Source organism: Entelurus aequoreus, linkage group LG03 (genome assembly GCF_033978785.1).
Source record: "Entelurus aequoreus isolate RoL-2023_Sb linkage group LG03, RoL_Eaeq_v1.1, whole genome shotgun sequence".
Taxonomy (NCBI): domain Eukaryota; kingdom Metazoa; phylum Chordata; class Actinopteri; order Syngnathiformes; family Syngnathidae; genus Entelurus; species Entelurus aequoreus.
Window position 1 is genome coordinate 8,234,927 of NC_084733.1, and position 16,800 is coordinate 8,251,726.

At 40.1% G+C, this 16,800-nt stretch overlaps 2 protein-coding genes across 6 annotated transcripts; both read right to left on the bottom strand.

The window, feature by feature from the left end:
* Positions 1–288: 288 nt before the first annotated feature.
* LOC133646061 (protein tyrosine phosphatase domain-containing protein 1-like) lies at positions 289–10,218 on the bottom strand. 5 transcript variants are annotated; one of them, XR_009825219.1, is made up of 7 exons: positions 9,068–10,218; positions 8,819–9,012; positions 8,675–8,755; positions 8,488–8,606; positions 723–784; positions 558–615; positions 289–415 (listed from the first exon to the last, which is right to left on the bottom strand). XR_009825219.1 is itself a non-coding variant. In XM_062041048.1 (6 exons), exons 1-6 carry the CDS (start codon positions 9,152–9,154, stop codon positions 610–612), a joined length of 549 nt encoding a protein of 182 aa, XP_061897032.1. In that variant the 5' UTR covers positions 9,155–10,218; the 3' UTR covers positions 345–609. The 5 variants fall into 5 exon arrangements, 4 of the variants coding, with proteins under 4 accessions (XP_061897032.1, XP_061897030.1, XP_061897031.1 ...); XM_062041048.1 differs by having other exon boundaries at positions 345–615; XM_062041046.1 differs by lacking the exons at positions 289–415; positions 558–615; positions 723–784 and adding an exon at positions 6,292–6,752.
* A 142-nt stretch (positions 10,219–10,360) lies between these two features.
* LOC133646075 (ADP-ribosylation factor 4-like) lies at positions 10,361–16,412 on the bottom strand. The gene is made up of 6 exons (XM_062041071.1): positions 16,224–16,412; positions 15,229–15,309; positions 15,018–15,127; positions 13,777–13,848; positions 11,646–11,771; positions 10,361–11,576 (listed from the first exon to the last, which is right to left on the bottom strand). Exons 1-6 carry the CDS (start codon positions 16,288–16,290, stop codon positions 11,493–11,495), a joined length of 540 nt encoding a protein of 179 aa, XP_061897055.1. The 5' UTR covers positions 16,291–16,412; the 3' UTR covers positions 10,361–11,492.
* Between the last annotated feature and the right edge of the window lie 388 nt (positions 16,413–16,800).

The following is a 16,800-nucleotide window of genomic DNA, read 5'->3' on the forward strand; positions in this document are numbered from 1 at the left end:
ATATATATATATATATATATATATATATATATATATATATATATATATATATATATATATATATATATATATATATATATATATAAACCATAGCATTTACCATGAAAAAAATGAAAAAAGAATTATATATAAACCATAGCATTTCCATAAGAGTATAGACACATATTATTTTGCACACTCAATTATATTAGCTAAGTCAAATAAACCAAAGACAGAAGACTTTGCATCATTGATTTTATTTTTCACCCCAGGTTAAAAATGTTTGATCTGTAAAGAAAAAAAAAAAGTTGTAGCCTAGCCAAATACATTCCTTAAGCTTCCATAAATGTTTAACAATGGCAAGTATCAAGGTATTGTTCTGGCCCATAACAAGCAACCCTGTTCCCTGTTTCCAGTTCTGTTCATTTTCCACTGTCTAGAAAGGAAACAGATTGCCGTTCTTATAGGCACAATAACAATGCAAGATGTAAAACTAAGGTAATTGAAATAAGTGGAGGAATTACGCTTTAGTCTAGCAATAGTTGACTACAAGACTAATTAATCACATGACCTCTCACCTGTAGCCCTCCTAGCTCTCGTCGCCGTTTTCTGTCCTGCAATCGGTCTTCTTCAGACCTTAGTGATTTAATGACAACATACATTCACTATGAAAACATTCATGTTGGTCTGTTGACCGTGAGTAAAACATTTTTTTTGTGATTTGTGATATTCAAAGCACTTACGGCATGGGGAAGTTCTGCAGGAGAGCGAGACACCACCATCTCCTCATTTGCAGCATGTTTTCCTTTGAAGAAGGAAATGCAGGAAGATGTTAATATCAGAATCAGAATAGTTTTATTGCCATTGTTTGAGAACGGGTTCACAAACTAGGAATTTTTGTTGGTGCAAACGTGCGACATAAAACACATATAACACATATTCCATCCATCCATCCATTTTCTACCGCTTATTCCCTTCGGGGTCGCGAGGGGCGCTGGAGCCTATCTCAGCTACAATTGGGCGGAAGGCGGGGTACACCCTGGACAAGTCGCCACCTCATCGCAGAGATGTTAATATGTTGTAAAAAAAATAACACCTTGTACACTAAGCATAATGTGTCACGATGTACACATACTTCTCTGAAATCACAATTGGCCCCCATTACAATGTACAGAGTGTACTGTAAGCCAAGAGGTACTGCTTAATATAATGGCAGGCGTATTCCCAAGGATACATTTTTTTCAATACAAATTAATGTGGTTTTAATGTAGCAAGCAAACATTTTGACAGACAACAGCAATGCTATAACACGCTGATTTGGTCTTACCATCAAAACAAACACGCCACAGTTGTTGGAGCACCCTTGCTTTGTTAGGCCCTGAGGTGTGAACAATGTATTTTAATAAAAGTATGGCAAGAAAATAGTAAAAAGTTAGCAAATGCTATTATGTAATGTCTCACCTGGACATCATTCACACCAAGCTCTCTCCAGGGGCCAGAAGAGAGGCTGTGAGCAACATGTCTGTACAAATAATAAACGAAATAAAAGTCACTCAACTTCAATCAACTTTTGATTGAAAAGCGCGCATAAACGCTTGGAACAAAGCCTGAACTGAATAAGGAAGAGGTTGGAACTTCAAATCAAAAAGTTTTGGCTCTATTTTGCACATCATTCAAATGAGAAATGTGACATTTCACACTTGATTTTATTTTTCGGTTGTTGCTTTCTACACTAGTAAATGATGACAGTGAGCAGAGACCTCATGGAGACTTCCCTAGTCTCCACAAGTTTTCAGCACACACAGCATACTGGGGACAGAAACTCCAAGACAGCCAGGAACAACTGGTAAAGTTAACTATTGTGCCACTGTGGTTATCTATGAATGTCACTCATATAATCATACATGTATAAAGACTTGGTTTTCTTCCACTAGCTGTCTCATGTCTTGGAGAGATGAGAGTAGAACCAGTCTATTCAGGTTTTTAGGGCACCTCCTGGACAGTGGTAGTTCTGTTTTAAACCACTTGTCCTTTGTTTGTTTTAATTAATGGTTCTGTTTTTATTTGATCTAAAATATTCCATTCCATATTCCAACTATTTTGATTCCTTAAACAGATGGAAACAGAACTATTTATCTTTTTTGAGACGGGCAGTTCTGTTTAAGCCTGTTATGAAAACTTTTTGATTTGAAGTTCCAACCTCTTCCTTATTCAGTTCAGGCTTTGTTCCAAGCGTTTATGCGCGCTTTTCAATCAAAAGTTGATTGAAGTTGAGTGACTTTTATTTGGCTTATTATTTGTACAGACATGTTGCTCACAGCCTCTCTTCTGGCCCCTGGAGAGAGCTTGGTGTGAATGATGTCCAGGTGAGACATTACATAATAGCATTTGCTAACTTTTTACTATTTTCTTGCCATACTTTTATTAAAATACATTGTTCACACCTCAGGGCCTAACAAAGCAAGGGTGCTCCAACAACTGTGGCGTGTTTGTTTTGATGGTAAGACCAAATCAGCATGTTATATTATTGCTGTTGTCTGTCAAAATGTTTGCTTGCTACATTAAAACCACATTCATTTGTATTGAAAAAAATGTATCCTTGGGAATACGCCTGCCATTATATTAAGCAGTACCTCTTGGCTTACAGTACACTCTGTACATTGTAATGGGGGCCAATTGTGATTTCAGAGAAGTATGTGTACATCGTGACACATTATGCTTAGTGTACAAGGTGTTATTTTTTTTACAACATATTAAAGGCCTACTGAAATGAATTTTTTTTATTTAAACGGGGATAGCAGATCTATTCTATGTGTCATACTTGATCATTTCGCGATATTGCCATATTTTTGCTGAAAGGATTTAGTATAGAACAACGACGATAAAGATTGCAACTTTTGGTATCTGATAAAAAAAAGGCTTGCACCTACCGGAAGTAGCGTGACGTAGTCAGTTGAACATATACGCAAAGTTCCCTATTGTTTACAATGATGGCCGCATGAAGTGAGAGAGATTCGGACCGAGAAAGCGACAATTTCCCCATTAATTTGAGCGAGGATGAAAGATTTGTGGATGAGTAAAGTGCAAGTGAAGGACTAGTGGGGAGTTGAAGCTATTCAGATAGGGAAGATGCTGTGAGAGCCGGGGGTGACCTGATATTCAGCTGGGAATGACTACAACAGTAAATAAACACAAGACATATATATACTCTATTAGCCACAACACAACCAGGCTTATATTTAATATGCCACAAATTAATCCTGCATAAAAACACCTGCGTGTTTGTTATGCTAGCTCCTAGCTCCTCTGCTAGCTCCTAGCTCCATAGAACACGCCAATACAATTCAAACACCCGATCAACACACACAATCACTCAGCCCAAAAGACCGTTTACCTAACCCAAGGTTCATTAAGCTTATATATTTTTAAAAAGTTACGTACGTGACGCGCACATACGGTCAAATTATCGAATGTTTAGCAGCCAAGGCTGCATACTCACGGTACCTGATATTCAGCTGGGAATGACTACAACAGTAAATAAACACAAGACATATATATACTCTATTAGCCACAACACAACCAGGCTTATATTTAATATGCCACAAATTAATCCTGCATAATAACACCTGCGTGTTTTTTATGCTAGCTCCTAGCTCCTCTGCTAGCTCCTAGCTCCATAGAACACGCCAATACAATTCAAACACCTGATCAACACACACAATCACTCAGCCCAAAAGACCGTTCACCTAACCCAAGGTTCATAAAGCTTATATATTTTTAAAAAGTTACGTACGTGACGCGCACGTACGGTACGGTACGTGTTATGCTAGCTCCTAGCTCCTCTGCTAGCTCCTAGCTCCATAGAACACGCCAATACAATTCAAACACATGATCAACACACACAATCACTCAGCCCAAACGACCGTTCACCTAACCCAAGGTTCATAAAGCTTATATATTTTTAAAAAGTTACGTACATACGCAAAAAAAAGCCAAAGCTGCATACTCACAGTAGCACGTCTGCGTCTTTGTCATCCAAATCAAAGTAATCCTGGTAAGAGTCTGTGTTGTCCCAGTTCTCTACAGGCGTCTGTGTATCCAAATCAAAAGTCCTCCTGGTTAGAGTCTCTGTTATCCGAGTTCTTCCATCTTGACTGCATCTTTCGGGAATGTAAACAAAGAAGTGCCGGCTGTGTACTGTTGTGGCTGACTACGTTCGAAAAATACGTCCATTTCGCACCGACAACTTTCTTCTTTGCTTGCTTGGCTTCCTTCTCCATAATGCAATGAACATGATTGAAACAGATTCACGAACACAGATGTCCAGAATACTGTGGAATTATGAAATGAAAACAGAGCTTTTTCGTATCGGCTTCAATGTGGAAGGCATACCCGTGTTCGCCGGGCTACGTCACACGCATACGTCATCCTCAGAGGCGTTTCGAACCGGAAGTTTAGCGGCAAATTTAAAATGTCACTTTATAAGTTAACCCGGCCGTATTGGCATGTGTTATAATGTTAAGATTTCATCATTGATATATAAACTATCAGACTGCGTGGTCGGTAGTAGTGGGTTTCAGTAGGCCTTTAACATCTCTGCGATGAGGTGGCGACTTGTCCAGGGTGTACCCCGCCTTCCGCCCAATTGTAGCTGAGATAGGCTCCAGCGCCCCTCGCGACCCCGAAGGGAATAAGCGGTAGAAAATGGATGGATGGATGGATATTAACATCTTCCTGCATTTCCTTCTTCAAAGGAAAACATGCTGCAAATGAGGAGATGGTGGTGTCTCGCTCTCCTGCAGAACTTCCCCATGCCGTAAGTGCTTTGAATATCACAAATCACAAAAAAAATGTTTTACTCACGGTCAACAGACCAACATGAATGTTTTCATAGTGAATGTATGTTGTCATTAAATCACTAAGGTCTGAAGAAGACCGATTGCAGGACAGAAAACGGCGACGAGAGCTAGGAGGGCTACAGGTGAGAGGTCATGTGATTAATTAGTCTTGTAGTCAACTATTGCTAGACTAAAGCGTAATTCCTCCACTTATTTCAATTACCTTAGTTTTACATCTTGCATTGTTATTGTGCCTATAAGAACGGCAATCTGTTTCCTTTCTAGACAGTGGAAAATGAACAGAACTGGAAACAGGGAACAGGGTTGCTTGTTATGGGCCAGAACAATACCTTGATACTTGCCATTGTTAAACATTTATGGAAGCTTAAGGAATGTATTTGGCTAGGCTACAACATTTTTTTTTCTTTACAGATCAAACATTTTTAGCCTAGGGTGAAAAATAAAATCAATGATGCAAAGTCTTCTGTCTTTGGTTTATTTGACTTAGCTAATATAATTGAGTGTGCAAAATAATATGTGTCTATACTCTTATGGAAATGCTATGGTTTATATATATTTTTTTTTAAATTGTTTTTTCATGGTAAAAAAAATAAATTTGACAAGTTACAAGTAGGAATGTCTAAGTCTATCAAATACATGAACCTTTTTCCATACTATGGTTTATATATATATTTTTTTAATTGTTTTTTCATGGTAAAAAAAATACATTTGACAAGGTTTTTTTTGCAAATATTTCTATTGAATTTTACAGTTAAAATCACATTTAACAGTCATACTTTGGTCACGCAAAACCTTCATACAATCGCACATCCACTCATACCCACTCACATGCACACTTGAGGAGAGAGGTGCACTTAAACTTTAACAATTCAAGGTTTACAGTATAAACAGTATTAGAAAAGATACCCAGATTTTGTATGTATATATATATATATATATATATATATATATATATATATATATATATATATATATATATATATATATATATATATATATATATCCATCCATCCCGCTCTGGCTCAGGATCAGCTACAGGCTATCCAGACCATAGTGGATGAACATTCCTCGGCATCAAGGATCCTCAGGAAGTGATCCCAAGATCACCTCTCGAGGACCTCTCCACCGTTCACACTTAAAAAAGAAAAGGAAAGTCACAGAAGTTGATCAGATGTAAAACAATACAAAATAAAAAGACACAAAAAATAAATAAATAAACAAGCAAGTAAACCGTGGCAAGGCCATATCAGAAGTAACAAAAAAACACAATAATAGTGTAGGATCAATACAGAAAATAATGAAGATAATAAAAAAGGAATAAAACTACAAAAAAGATGGCAGATACATTTGACAAGTTAAAAGTAGGAATGTCTAAGTCTATCAAATACATGAACCTTTTTTCATACTATGGTTTATATATATATATATTTTTTTTTTATTGTTTTTTCATGGTAAAAAAAATACATTTGACAAGTTAAAAGTAGCTTTATTGACGTTTGAGAATGTGTGCTGCCGGATCTCCGCCACCAGATGGAGCCCGCGGGCTCAACGTTGAGACCCGCCCACATTGAGGGAAAATAAGCCCCTCCTCGATCTGCGGGCTGCAGCCAGCAAGTGGCCCTGGCTGCAGCCCGCCTTTTGATGCGGACGTAGTGCACGGCCTCACTGGGACTGATCCGCAAAGTGTAGACTAAGTAGCAGGCTATTAGGACACCTGTGGAGCAATCAGTGTCAAGTTGTGTATCCACACCCGCTAGCGCAAATCCCAACCCAGACCTGTTCTGCCCAGACCGGCGTGGCAGTGCACAGCAACCCTTCCCTCCCCCGCAGCGAAGGCCAACACCTTTACGCCATCGATGATGCCGACGAGGGAGGACACGCCGAAATCTGGCATCCCAAAGTTGTAGAAATAAACTGAACATTCACACAAAGAACATCAAATGGTTTGAGTCACATTAGGCACAGTATCTGCAAAATACAATGAAGAATTCAGCCTTCTACTAATATACTGCAGTTATGCTCGATTTCCCAAAACCGTTAGAAACTTAGAAATGTCCAAAACGGGAATTGTCACGAGTTTTGATGGGCCGATAACAAATTTTGCTGGACGATATGTTGTCCCATAAATTGTTGCCGAAAAACGGCAATATTGTCAGCAATATTTGGAGACCAAATTACGCACGATAATGCAAATATTCCTTTCAAATGTAATAAACTTTGATTTATTAGTTGTTTTTCTTAACCATAATTAGAAGTTCAGTAACTTTAAAGTGTCTTCAAGAAATAAAACTATCTTGTCAATCGGACAAATAGAACAGACAAGCCATTGTCATGTCTGCTCGCGGAAAAACAAAAATCGTAATCTACGATTTGACTCCCTCGAATGGCCTTGACGCAGGAGCAGGCTGTTCTGAAAACATCCCCGAGGACACCTCAATGATGGACGCTTTTGACCTCCCTCCCTCCTCAACGACACCTGGAGTCGAACTTTTGCTTGCATGCAGAACGGCCCCAGGCCTATGGACACTACATCCACACACCCAAGACAATGGGCATATACACGCACACCCCCCCGCCCCCCCACCCCCGCTTGATTCCCCTTCGGAGTGATGTACGGCTGGCAGCGCTTCATAGCAGCAGTCGACCTCCAGGGCCCCAACTCCCCCCTCTCTGTTGCGAGTTGTCGTGATTAAATGTAACATGTTTATGTGTGCATGGCATGGAGGTTTACCTTTTTCCCACCTTTTTACGGGGCACCTCGTGGCGACCTATCAGCGTTCCTGTACTGTAACCCTGTACACTGTTTGTTTGTCTAATTTTGAATGGGTTTGTGCTGAAAACATAGTTTCGTTTTACTTGTTGCAATGACAATAAAGACCTATCCTAATTATCCCAATCTCTATTAGCTAAAATTCTACTTCAGTAAATATTGAAGAGCTTAGGTACAGGTGGTTTTACTTCCCAACAAATCATTGGTCCATGTCAATGTTTACACACGAGACGCCCAAATATTATCACAGCACTTTCTTTGTGACGAGCCAGGCTCTCTGAGTGCGTGTAAGCTTGCGCTCTTGCCGTCCGCCACAAAGATTGTGGATTACAGACAAGAGGATTCACTCCGTGCGTCTAATTTTGCTATTGAATAAAAACGCTCAGTTGCTGAGAGCGATGCACAGAGTGAACCCTCTTGCACCCTGATTGGAAGCGAGAGACTCACGCGGACGTGGCGACTTATCGATGACGAGACAACCCTTTTCCCGCTCCATTCAGTAGCAGTGCAGTTTAGACAGAAAAAGTGTCCGTTTTTGAGCAGTGTAGGCTCTTTGCTCCAATTAGTGCACCCTGGTTCAAGCCCCGCAGGACGACACATCCAGCCAAGAGTTTTTTTATACAGGTCTTGTATTGGATCTCGGGGGTTACCCACATATGCGGTCCTCTCCAAGGTTTCTCATAGTCATTCACATTGACGTCCCACTGGGGTGGGTTTTCCTTGCCCGTATGTGGGCTCTGTACCGAGGATGTCGTTGTGGCTTGTACAGCCCTTTGAGACACTTGTGATTTAGGGCTATATAAATAAACATTGATTGAATTGTACAGGTCAAGCTAATGAAGGCTCTACTACAACTTGTGGTATCTAAAAAGGTCTCACTGTCATTCTCCATGAAGATCTGCGGCAGGTATGTGAAGCCACTTCCAGGGTCCAAAGGGGGTCCGCAGTGCGCATGTTCGCCAGGTACTTGCATGTTTATGATGGATCTTATATTCAACCTGTAGAGGCAATCAAGAAGAAACTAGGTGTACTTGTGTACAAAGACAAATGAATCTTGAAGGTATACCTCTGAAATTGTTCTATAACGTCGAACTTTTCAATCAAGATTGTGGACGGCCGTGCCATAGCGATGATGTCATCGGTCACCCTGAGATTTTTGGTAGAAGTCATGTCCCCCAACGCATGACAAAATTTTACCGCAGAGTCTTACCATGAGGAGAAAATGCCACGGATGACCTGCTGGCTCGCTTTCCAACAGTCTGGTCCTTCGTAACGACAGTCCAGTCCCCCGCAGGCCAGCAAGCAGAGGAGTTTGGGCGGGATGGCCTTCACCAGGTTTTCCCGGGCTTGGGAGTAAGCGGCCCGAGGGAAGGGGACATGCTGGGTCAAGGTCTGCATCCTGGACTGGGAGAACCACATCAGCCTATTCTCAAGTGTAAGTTTGAAATGGAACACTCACCTGTCTGCTTGATTGACATGAATGAGTCCAATGAACAGGTAAAGCAAAGTAGACGTAAGGGCGATGGAGAAGTGTACACACACACATGGGAGTTGACCCAGATCCACTAAGCCTGATTAGCTGTCATAAATGCTTTAGACCAATTAAATAGTGCTTATATTGAAAACACTGTATCCATGTCCTCGTTATCAGTCACACAATTCTACTGTAGTTTTGCTTCACTTTCCTTATTCAGCTACAGGACTAATAATCTAGGATGCGGTGTTGTTAAAGTAAAGTTGTCACACACACGAGGTGTGGTCAAATTATTCTCTGCATTTGACCCATCACCCTTGATCATCGGCGGTCACTCGAACAAGTATGACGTGTATCCCTTTATGGAGGATGCCTGTGCGTGACTTAGTTTAACCTGGGTACACTGGTGCACAGACAGCCACCACACGATCCTTGACAGAATCGGGTCAGGGTCCAGTGGCATGGAGTCCAAGACGACTGGGGACCCTTTTCTGCTGCAGCCTTCTTCCGCCATCGCAGCCCTTGTGGTAGTTCTTAAATCTTCCGCCTGCTCCGCCGTTGAGGTCTTCACCGTATCGCTGGCTAGGGGGCTGTCAGGTACTAGGCCTTTGCCAAGGGCCACCCCGGGTAACAGTAGTAAAGGGGTTAACCTCCTAGTGCCCCAAGACCCCCATAGAGGAGATACCCTTGATCACCCCTACACAACTATATTTAGATGAATAGTTGTATCTGACCATGTCAATCAAAATTAAACGTTATCTTTTGTAAATACATTCTTAATTTCATTTTCTTTGTTTTTGTAAAATGTTATTGAGCACAAAATTGTTCTCTGGAAATATGTATGTATGATGTGGAACTAAATATGACATACTCAAACTGAATCCACACTTTTCTTAGTTGTGTGTATTAACTTGACGTAAGAATTGATGGCAAAAGATTTTTCTTCCTTTCAAAAACAATTTCCAAACAAATACATTACGAATAACAATCAGGTAATGCACGTAAAAATATTTTTGCAAACCATTTGACATCAGTGACTTGAATTATCTGGAACTGCAGGCATGATATATTTATATATTTGTAAAGATTACAGATAGAGATGTCCGATAATGGCTTTTTTGCCGATATTGTCCAACTCTTAATTACCGATTCCGATATCAACCGATACCGTTACATACAGTCGTGGAATTAACACATTATTATGCCTAATGTTGTTGTGATGCCCCGCTGGATGCATTAAACAATGTAACAAGGTTTTCCAAAATAAATCAACTCAAGTTATGGGAAAAAAATGCCAACATGGCACTGCCATATTTATTATTGAAGTCACAAAGTGCATTACTTTTTTTAACATGCCTCAAAACAACAGCTTGGAATTTTGGACATGCTCTCCCTGAGAGCATGCGAAGGTTGAGGTGAGGGGTAGCGGGGGTGTATATTGTAGCGTCCTGGAAGTTAGTGCTGCAAGGGGTTCTGGGTATTTGTCCTGTCGTGTTTATGTTGTGTTACGGTGCGGATGTTCTCCCGAAATGTGTTTGTCATTCTTGTTTGGTGTGGGTCCACAGTGTGGCGCATATTTGTAACAGTGTTAAAGTTGTTTATACGTCCACCCTCAGTGTGACCTGTATGGCTGTTGACCAAGTATGCGTGCATTCACTTGTGTGTGTGAAAAGCCGTGGATATTATGTGATTGGGCCGGCACGCAAAGGCAGTGCCTTTAAGGTTTATTGGCGCTCTGTACTTCTCCCTACGTCCGTGTTTTTAAAAAGTCATACATTTTACTTTTTGAAACCGATACCGATAATTTCCGATATTACATTTTAAAGCATTTATCGGCCGATAATATCGGCAGTCCGATATCATCGGACATCTCTAATTACAGATAATTATAAAGTGTTTTTCAAGTGCTTTCTGCCACAAAGAAAAACAAACAAATGCTACTTGATCATGTCATGCTAACGCCTGGTCTATGTTAGTATGTTGCTAGACTGGACCAACGAGAATGACGGTTGTTTAGGGTCATGCAAACTACAAGTTGCTTATAAAAGCATCCAACTTCTGCTCCCCAAAAAAAGATTGCGATGGTGTAAGAGGGCAAAAGGAAGGCACAATGTTCCTTTGTGGATTCATTTAGTGGCAGGCAACACGGTTCACTGAATGTTAGGCCACACGACCATCAACTGTTCAAGAATTCAGTTGCATTGTGTTCAAAAGGATTGCTGGTCTTAGAATGGAATGCAAAGGTAAGAAGAATAAGCAAACTAAACAAAGATAATATGGAATAGGCTTCAAAATACAAAATCCAAAAACATCCTCCTACTAGTCTGCAGCATTGTCTGCCGCCGGAAGACCAAATGTTTCCCGATTGAATGTCCATAAAAAGGCTCACTCTTTCATCCGTCCGGTCCATCTACTTGGACAGCTCTGTGGAAAGCCAGTCCAGTCCTTCATACAGCCCGGTGCCTTGGGTGGCGCAGGTGGACTCAATGTGCCACTGTGGGGGATGCAATGAGGAAAGTGAGGAGAAGGATGCTTTCTGCACTGGGAGTCTGGAGTGACTTACAGCTTTGCTGCGGAGGACGTTGAGACGCAGTCTGTCTGAGAGCTCGCTGACTGACAGGGCGTTGGGGAGGTCCTGTTTGTTGGCGAAGACCAGCAGAACGGCGTCGCTCAACTCCTGCTCCTGCAACTGCAAGCACAAACACAGGACTTGACAACACCAAATGTCACCGTGCGAGTCATTTGAAGGTGCAGCGTCATCCCGCCTCATAGGAATGTCATCTTCTCGGACTTGTTAGACCAGTGTTTTTCAACCTTTTTTGAGCCAAGGCACATTTTGTTCATGAAAAAATACAGAGGCACACCACCAGCAGAAAAGGTTAAAAAATGAAACTCCACCAGGTTGTCGTGCCTTATTTTGAGTTTGTTGTTTCCTGTTTGTCGTGCTTTAGTTCCTGTCTTGCGCTGTTATTTTGGTGACCCTTCCTGTTTTGTTGGCGTTTACCTGTAGCAGCTTCACGCCTTCCTTTGAGTGCTATTGCCCACACCTGCTTTGTTTTCGCAATCAACACTATTTTAAGTTGTGCGTACGCTATCTTTCTTTGTGGGGACATTGTTAAGTTAAAGTTAAAGTACCAATGATTGTCACACACACTAGGTGTGGTGAAATTTGTCCTCTGCATTTGACCCATCACCCTTTATCACCCCCTGGGAGGTGAGGGGAGCAGTTTTTCTCCTGGTGCTTTTTTTTCGATAAGTCATAAAAAAATATCAAAAATGTTCGCTATCTACCGATATAAAACACTTATATTTAGGGGTGTAACGGTACACAAAAATTTCGGTTCGGTACGTACCTCGGTTTAGAGGTCACGGTTCGGTTCATTTTTGGTACAGTAAGAAAACAACAAAATATAAATTTTTTGGTCATTTATTTACCAAATTTGTAAACAATGGCTTTATCCTTTTAACATTGGGAACACTATAATAATTCTGCCCACGTTAATCAACATTAAACTGCCTCAAGTTGTTGCTCAGATTAAATAAAATGGCAAAACTTTCCTTCTACATATAAAAAGTGCAACATTAAACAGTTTCAAGTCAACTCATCATGCTTAATTTATTACAGCATTTGGGAAGCCTGTGGTTGATTTTTATTATGTAAATGTTATATTTTTATCAACATGTGATAGCAGGGACCCTGCCATTCAAAACGCGGCTGCTCCATTACTAATGATTAATGTAACTATAGCTGAAAAAATGGTACAATAGCAATAGGAGAGACTATTTATCCCTGAACACCATGGAGTTTATGTAGGCTTAATGATGCAGTTACATTATTATATCAACTATCAGAGACAAACTCTTCATTTAACATAATGTCCTTTTTTGCTGCTTCAACACAGCTCAATCAACACAGAAAAGGGTAAAGTGAAATAACAGACAGAGAGGGCTTTGCTGTCCATAACACACACACACCGCAAAATGAGCTAACGTTACGCTAAAAGCGAATTAGCCTTCACCTCAAGGACTGCGAGCGAGCTGAGCTGCCTTTTACATTTCTAGAAGGTCAACGGGCTCATAGTGATGTTACTAGTAGTTGACTGGGAGGTGTTTATTATAATTTGGGGAGAGTCCGCTGCCTGTTGATTACCTGCTAAACGCTAAGCACTGACTACATGCGCTCTGAATACGCACTGCTGATTGGCGGTTACCGCTCTGTTTGTAACCAATCAGATGGTTGTGTGGGTGGGACAATGCTGGGTGCTGTGTAGAGTACTGACAGACAGAGGCAGAAGGAAGCGGAGGCGGCTACTTAATATTTTCGTGTGGAAACTCGTTCGGTACACCTCCGAACCGAACCGAAACCCCCGTACCGAAACGGTTCAATACAAATACACGTACCGTTACACCCCTACTTATATTGTGATAAAGTTTCCATCCATATCGCCCAGCCCTACGAGTACCTACATGTTTTATTCTTTAAAATGTGTTAATACATGTTTGATGCACATTTAAGGCTTGAACCTGGATTGCTGTTGACCAACATTGAGCTTGTGTTTATTTGCCATTTCTTCTGACAGCGGGGATTTTACTGAATTTTCAAAATAACTGGATACTACAACCTGAATATTCTCACTGACTATAAGTCTACCTTTAAAAATATATGAATTCTTAGTTTTGAGTTGCATACATACCATCTTTGAGAGCTCATCTGCAGCCTCGTTCACTCTTTGTCGGTCATTGCTGTCCACTACAAAGATGAGGCCCTGCCAGATAAAAGCAATATTGACATAGTTAGCTAATTGTATGCTTCCACGTTCATAAAAGTAAATAATCATTCGATCTATAATTTGCACAACAAAACATAAAAAGGAAGTTTAACATGAGCATTGAGCTAGCTGCACACATACAGTACAGGCCAAAAGTTTGGGCACACCTTCTCATTCCCAACACAACTGATTGACCCAACCCCTTTAATAAAGCAAGAAATTCCACTAATCAACCCTGATAAGGCACACCTGTGAAGTGAAAACCATTTCAGGTTTGAAGCTCATGGAGAGAATGCCAAGAGTATGCAAAGCAGTAATCAGAGCAAAGGGTGATTATTTTGAAGAAACTAGAATATAAAACATGTTTTCAGTTATTTCACCTTTATTTGTTAAGTACATAACTCCACACGTGTTCATTCATAGCTTTGATGTGACAATCTACAATGTAAATAGTCATGAAAATAAAGAAAACACATTGAAATGAGAAGGTGTATCCACACTTTTGGCCTGTACTGTATATAGTAGACATAGCGTGTGGTGTTTTAACTGAACACACTGAGATCACATGCTTTAAATGACTGGTGTGGTGAGTAACAACATTTAAGTGAGACAAACACATGACTAATCAGAGTATACATCGCTTTGTCTGAGACTTTGGTTTGATTAGCCCCAATACCTGTGTGTTCTGGAAATAATGCCTCCACATTAGCCATTATACTTGTGTGTTCTGGAAATAATGCCTCCACATTAGCCATAATACCTGTGTGTTCTGGAAATAATGCCTCCACATTAGCCATAATACCTGTGTGTTCTGGAAATAAGGCCTCCACATTAGCCATAATACCTGTGTGTTCTGGAAATAATGCCTCCACATTAGCCATTATACCTGTGTGTTCTGGAAATAATGCCTCCACATTAGCCATAATACCTGTGTGTTCTGGAAATAATGCCTCCACATTAGCCATAATACCTGTGTGTTCTGGAAATAATGCCTCCACATTAGCCATAATACCTGTGTGTTCTGGAAATAATGCCTCGCACTGCTGATTGGCTGTTACTGCTCTGCGTGTAACCAATCAGATGGTTGTGTGGGAGGGACAATGCTGGGTGCTAAAGAGACGTACTGACAGAGGCTGAGGCAGAACTAAGCGGAGTTTACACTTTACCTGTGTGTTCTGGAAATAATGCCTCCGCAGGGGGCTGTTCTTGTCCTGACCGCCCACATCACAGACTGTGAAACTGATGTTCTTATACTCTACGGTCTCCACGTTGAAACCTGTCCAAGGAGGAAATAAAAATAAAAGGTAAACGAGGTTGTGTACAATCAGAAGCAATATTAATTAGCATTGAGGTGATGACAAAGTCCCCATGTCTTACCAATAGTGGGGATGGTTGTTACGATTTCGCCGAGCTTCAGTTTGTATAAGATGGTGGTTTTCCCGGCAGCATCTAGTCCGACTAGGGACGGGAATGTTGAGAAATGACAAGTTACAACACGGGAGGATGACAACATGTCAGATATTACATAATAAAACAAAGATAGACATTACAACTTGCTTTTTTTTCAAAACAGGGATGCTAACAATATATTATGGTTAGGGCCTCGTCTAGTCCCTAAATAGCTTTTGTTTTGCTCGGTAGAAACCGAATCAATTCATTTTGCCTTTGAACATGACATTTTTTCTTAATTTTGTTTTTTAATGTTATACCCCTGCCCTAAAAATACTTTCACAAACTGTGGGGTTTTTAAAAAAAATGGAAACTGGCATGGAAAAACAATGTCAAAAATGACTACTCTGTCGCCTAAGTTCTACATAATATTGCACAAGACAATTAATTGGAAACTATTTTGTTGAAAATAAGGCAAAGTATGTAGATGTGTAAAAGAAGAGTTGAAAATAAGGCAGAATATGTAGATATCTTCCAGAGTTAAAAAATAAATAAGTAGATATGTTTCAAAGAAGAGCTAAAAATAAGGCAGAATATGTAGATGTTTCAAAGTGAAAAATAAATATGTAGATATGTTTCAAAGAGTTAAAAATAAATATGTAGAGGTTTCAAAGAAGAGTTAAATAATTGTTTCAAAGAAGAGTTAAATTATTATTTAATTTACTTCCCTGCGACAGCAGAGAAAAACGTCGAATTCCAGTCGACAAACTGCCTTTAAAAATTAACTCATTTGTTTATTGACTCTTGACTATTTTACCACTTTTACGCCACTAAAGTAAACTTTACTATGTTGTCCGTCAATTGGGAGCCCTTGTTTATGTATTTTTTTCAAACTTTAACATGTGAAAACGACGAGGCTTCGAGCAAGCTAGCAAGTAGCTAAGCTAAGCTAACCGTCAAAACAACGCTTTTTTTAAACTCACCCATCAAAATCCTCATTTGTTTTTTGCCAGAAAGTCTTTCGAAGGCTGTCGATAATGTCAGCCCCATGATTGGAGTGTGGTGTGTGATTGTTTGGGTAAAAGGTGGATGTTAAAGCCCCGTACAAAGCGTTGAGGTTGTTTCACCAGGAGACTCCAAGTGGCCCTGGCTGCGAATAACCCCTGGCTGCAGCCCGCAGATCGAGGAGGGGCTTATTTTCCCTCAATGTGGGCGGGTCTCAACGTTGAGCCCGCGGGCTCCATCTGGTGGCGGAGATCCGGCACAGCACAATGACTTAATATGGAAAAAGGTTCATGTATTTGATAGACTTAGACATTCCTACTTTTAACTTGTCAAATGTGTTGTTGTTTTTTACCATGAATATATATATATATATATATATATATATATATATATATATATATATATATATATATATATATATATATATATATATATAAACCATAGCATTTACCATGAAAAAAATGAAAAAAGAATTATATATAAACCATAGCATTTCCATAAGAGTATAGACACATATTATTTTGCACACTCAATTATATTAGCTAAGTCAAATAA

What these genes read in the sequence shown, in the direction of transcription:
- LOC133646061 (XM_062041045.1), bottom strand. Translation starts at nt 9,154, where the DNA reads ATGTGTGTGTGTACACTTCTCCATCGCCCTTACGTCTACTTTGCTTTA. An exon ending in CGTGGCATTTTCTCCTCATG is followed by an intron (nt 8,756 to 8,818) that starts GTAAGACTCTGC and finishes CAAAAATCTCAG; the next exon opens with GGTGACCGATGACATCATCG. An exon ending in GTTATAGAACAATTTCAGAG is followed by an intron (nt 8,607 to 8,674) that starts GTATACCTTCAA and finishes TTGCCTCTACAG; the next exon opens with GTTGAATATAAGATCCATCA.
- LOC133646075 (XM_062041071.1), bottom strand. Translation starts at nt 16,290, where the DNA reads ATGGGGCTGACATTATCGACAGCCTTCGAAAGACTTTCTGGCAAAAAA. An exon ending in CAGATGAGCTCTCAAAGATG is followed by an intron (nt 11,772 to 13,776) that starts GTATGTATGCAA and finishes TTGTGCTTGCAG; the next exon opens with TTGCAGGAGCAGGAGTTGAG. An exon ending in ACGTCCTCCGCAGCAAAGCT is followed by an intron (nt 11,577 to 11,645) that starts GTAAGTCACTCC and finishes CATCCCCCACAG; the next exon opens with TGGCACATTGAGTCCACCTG.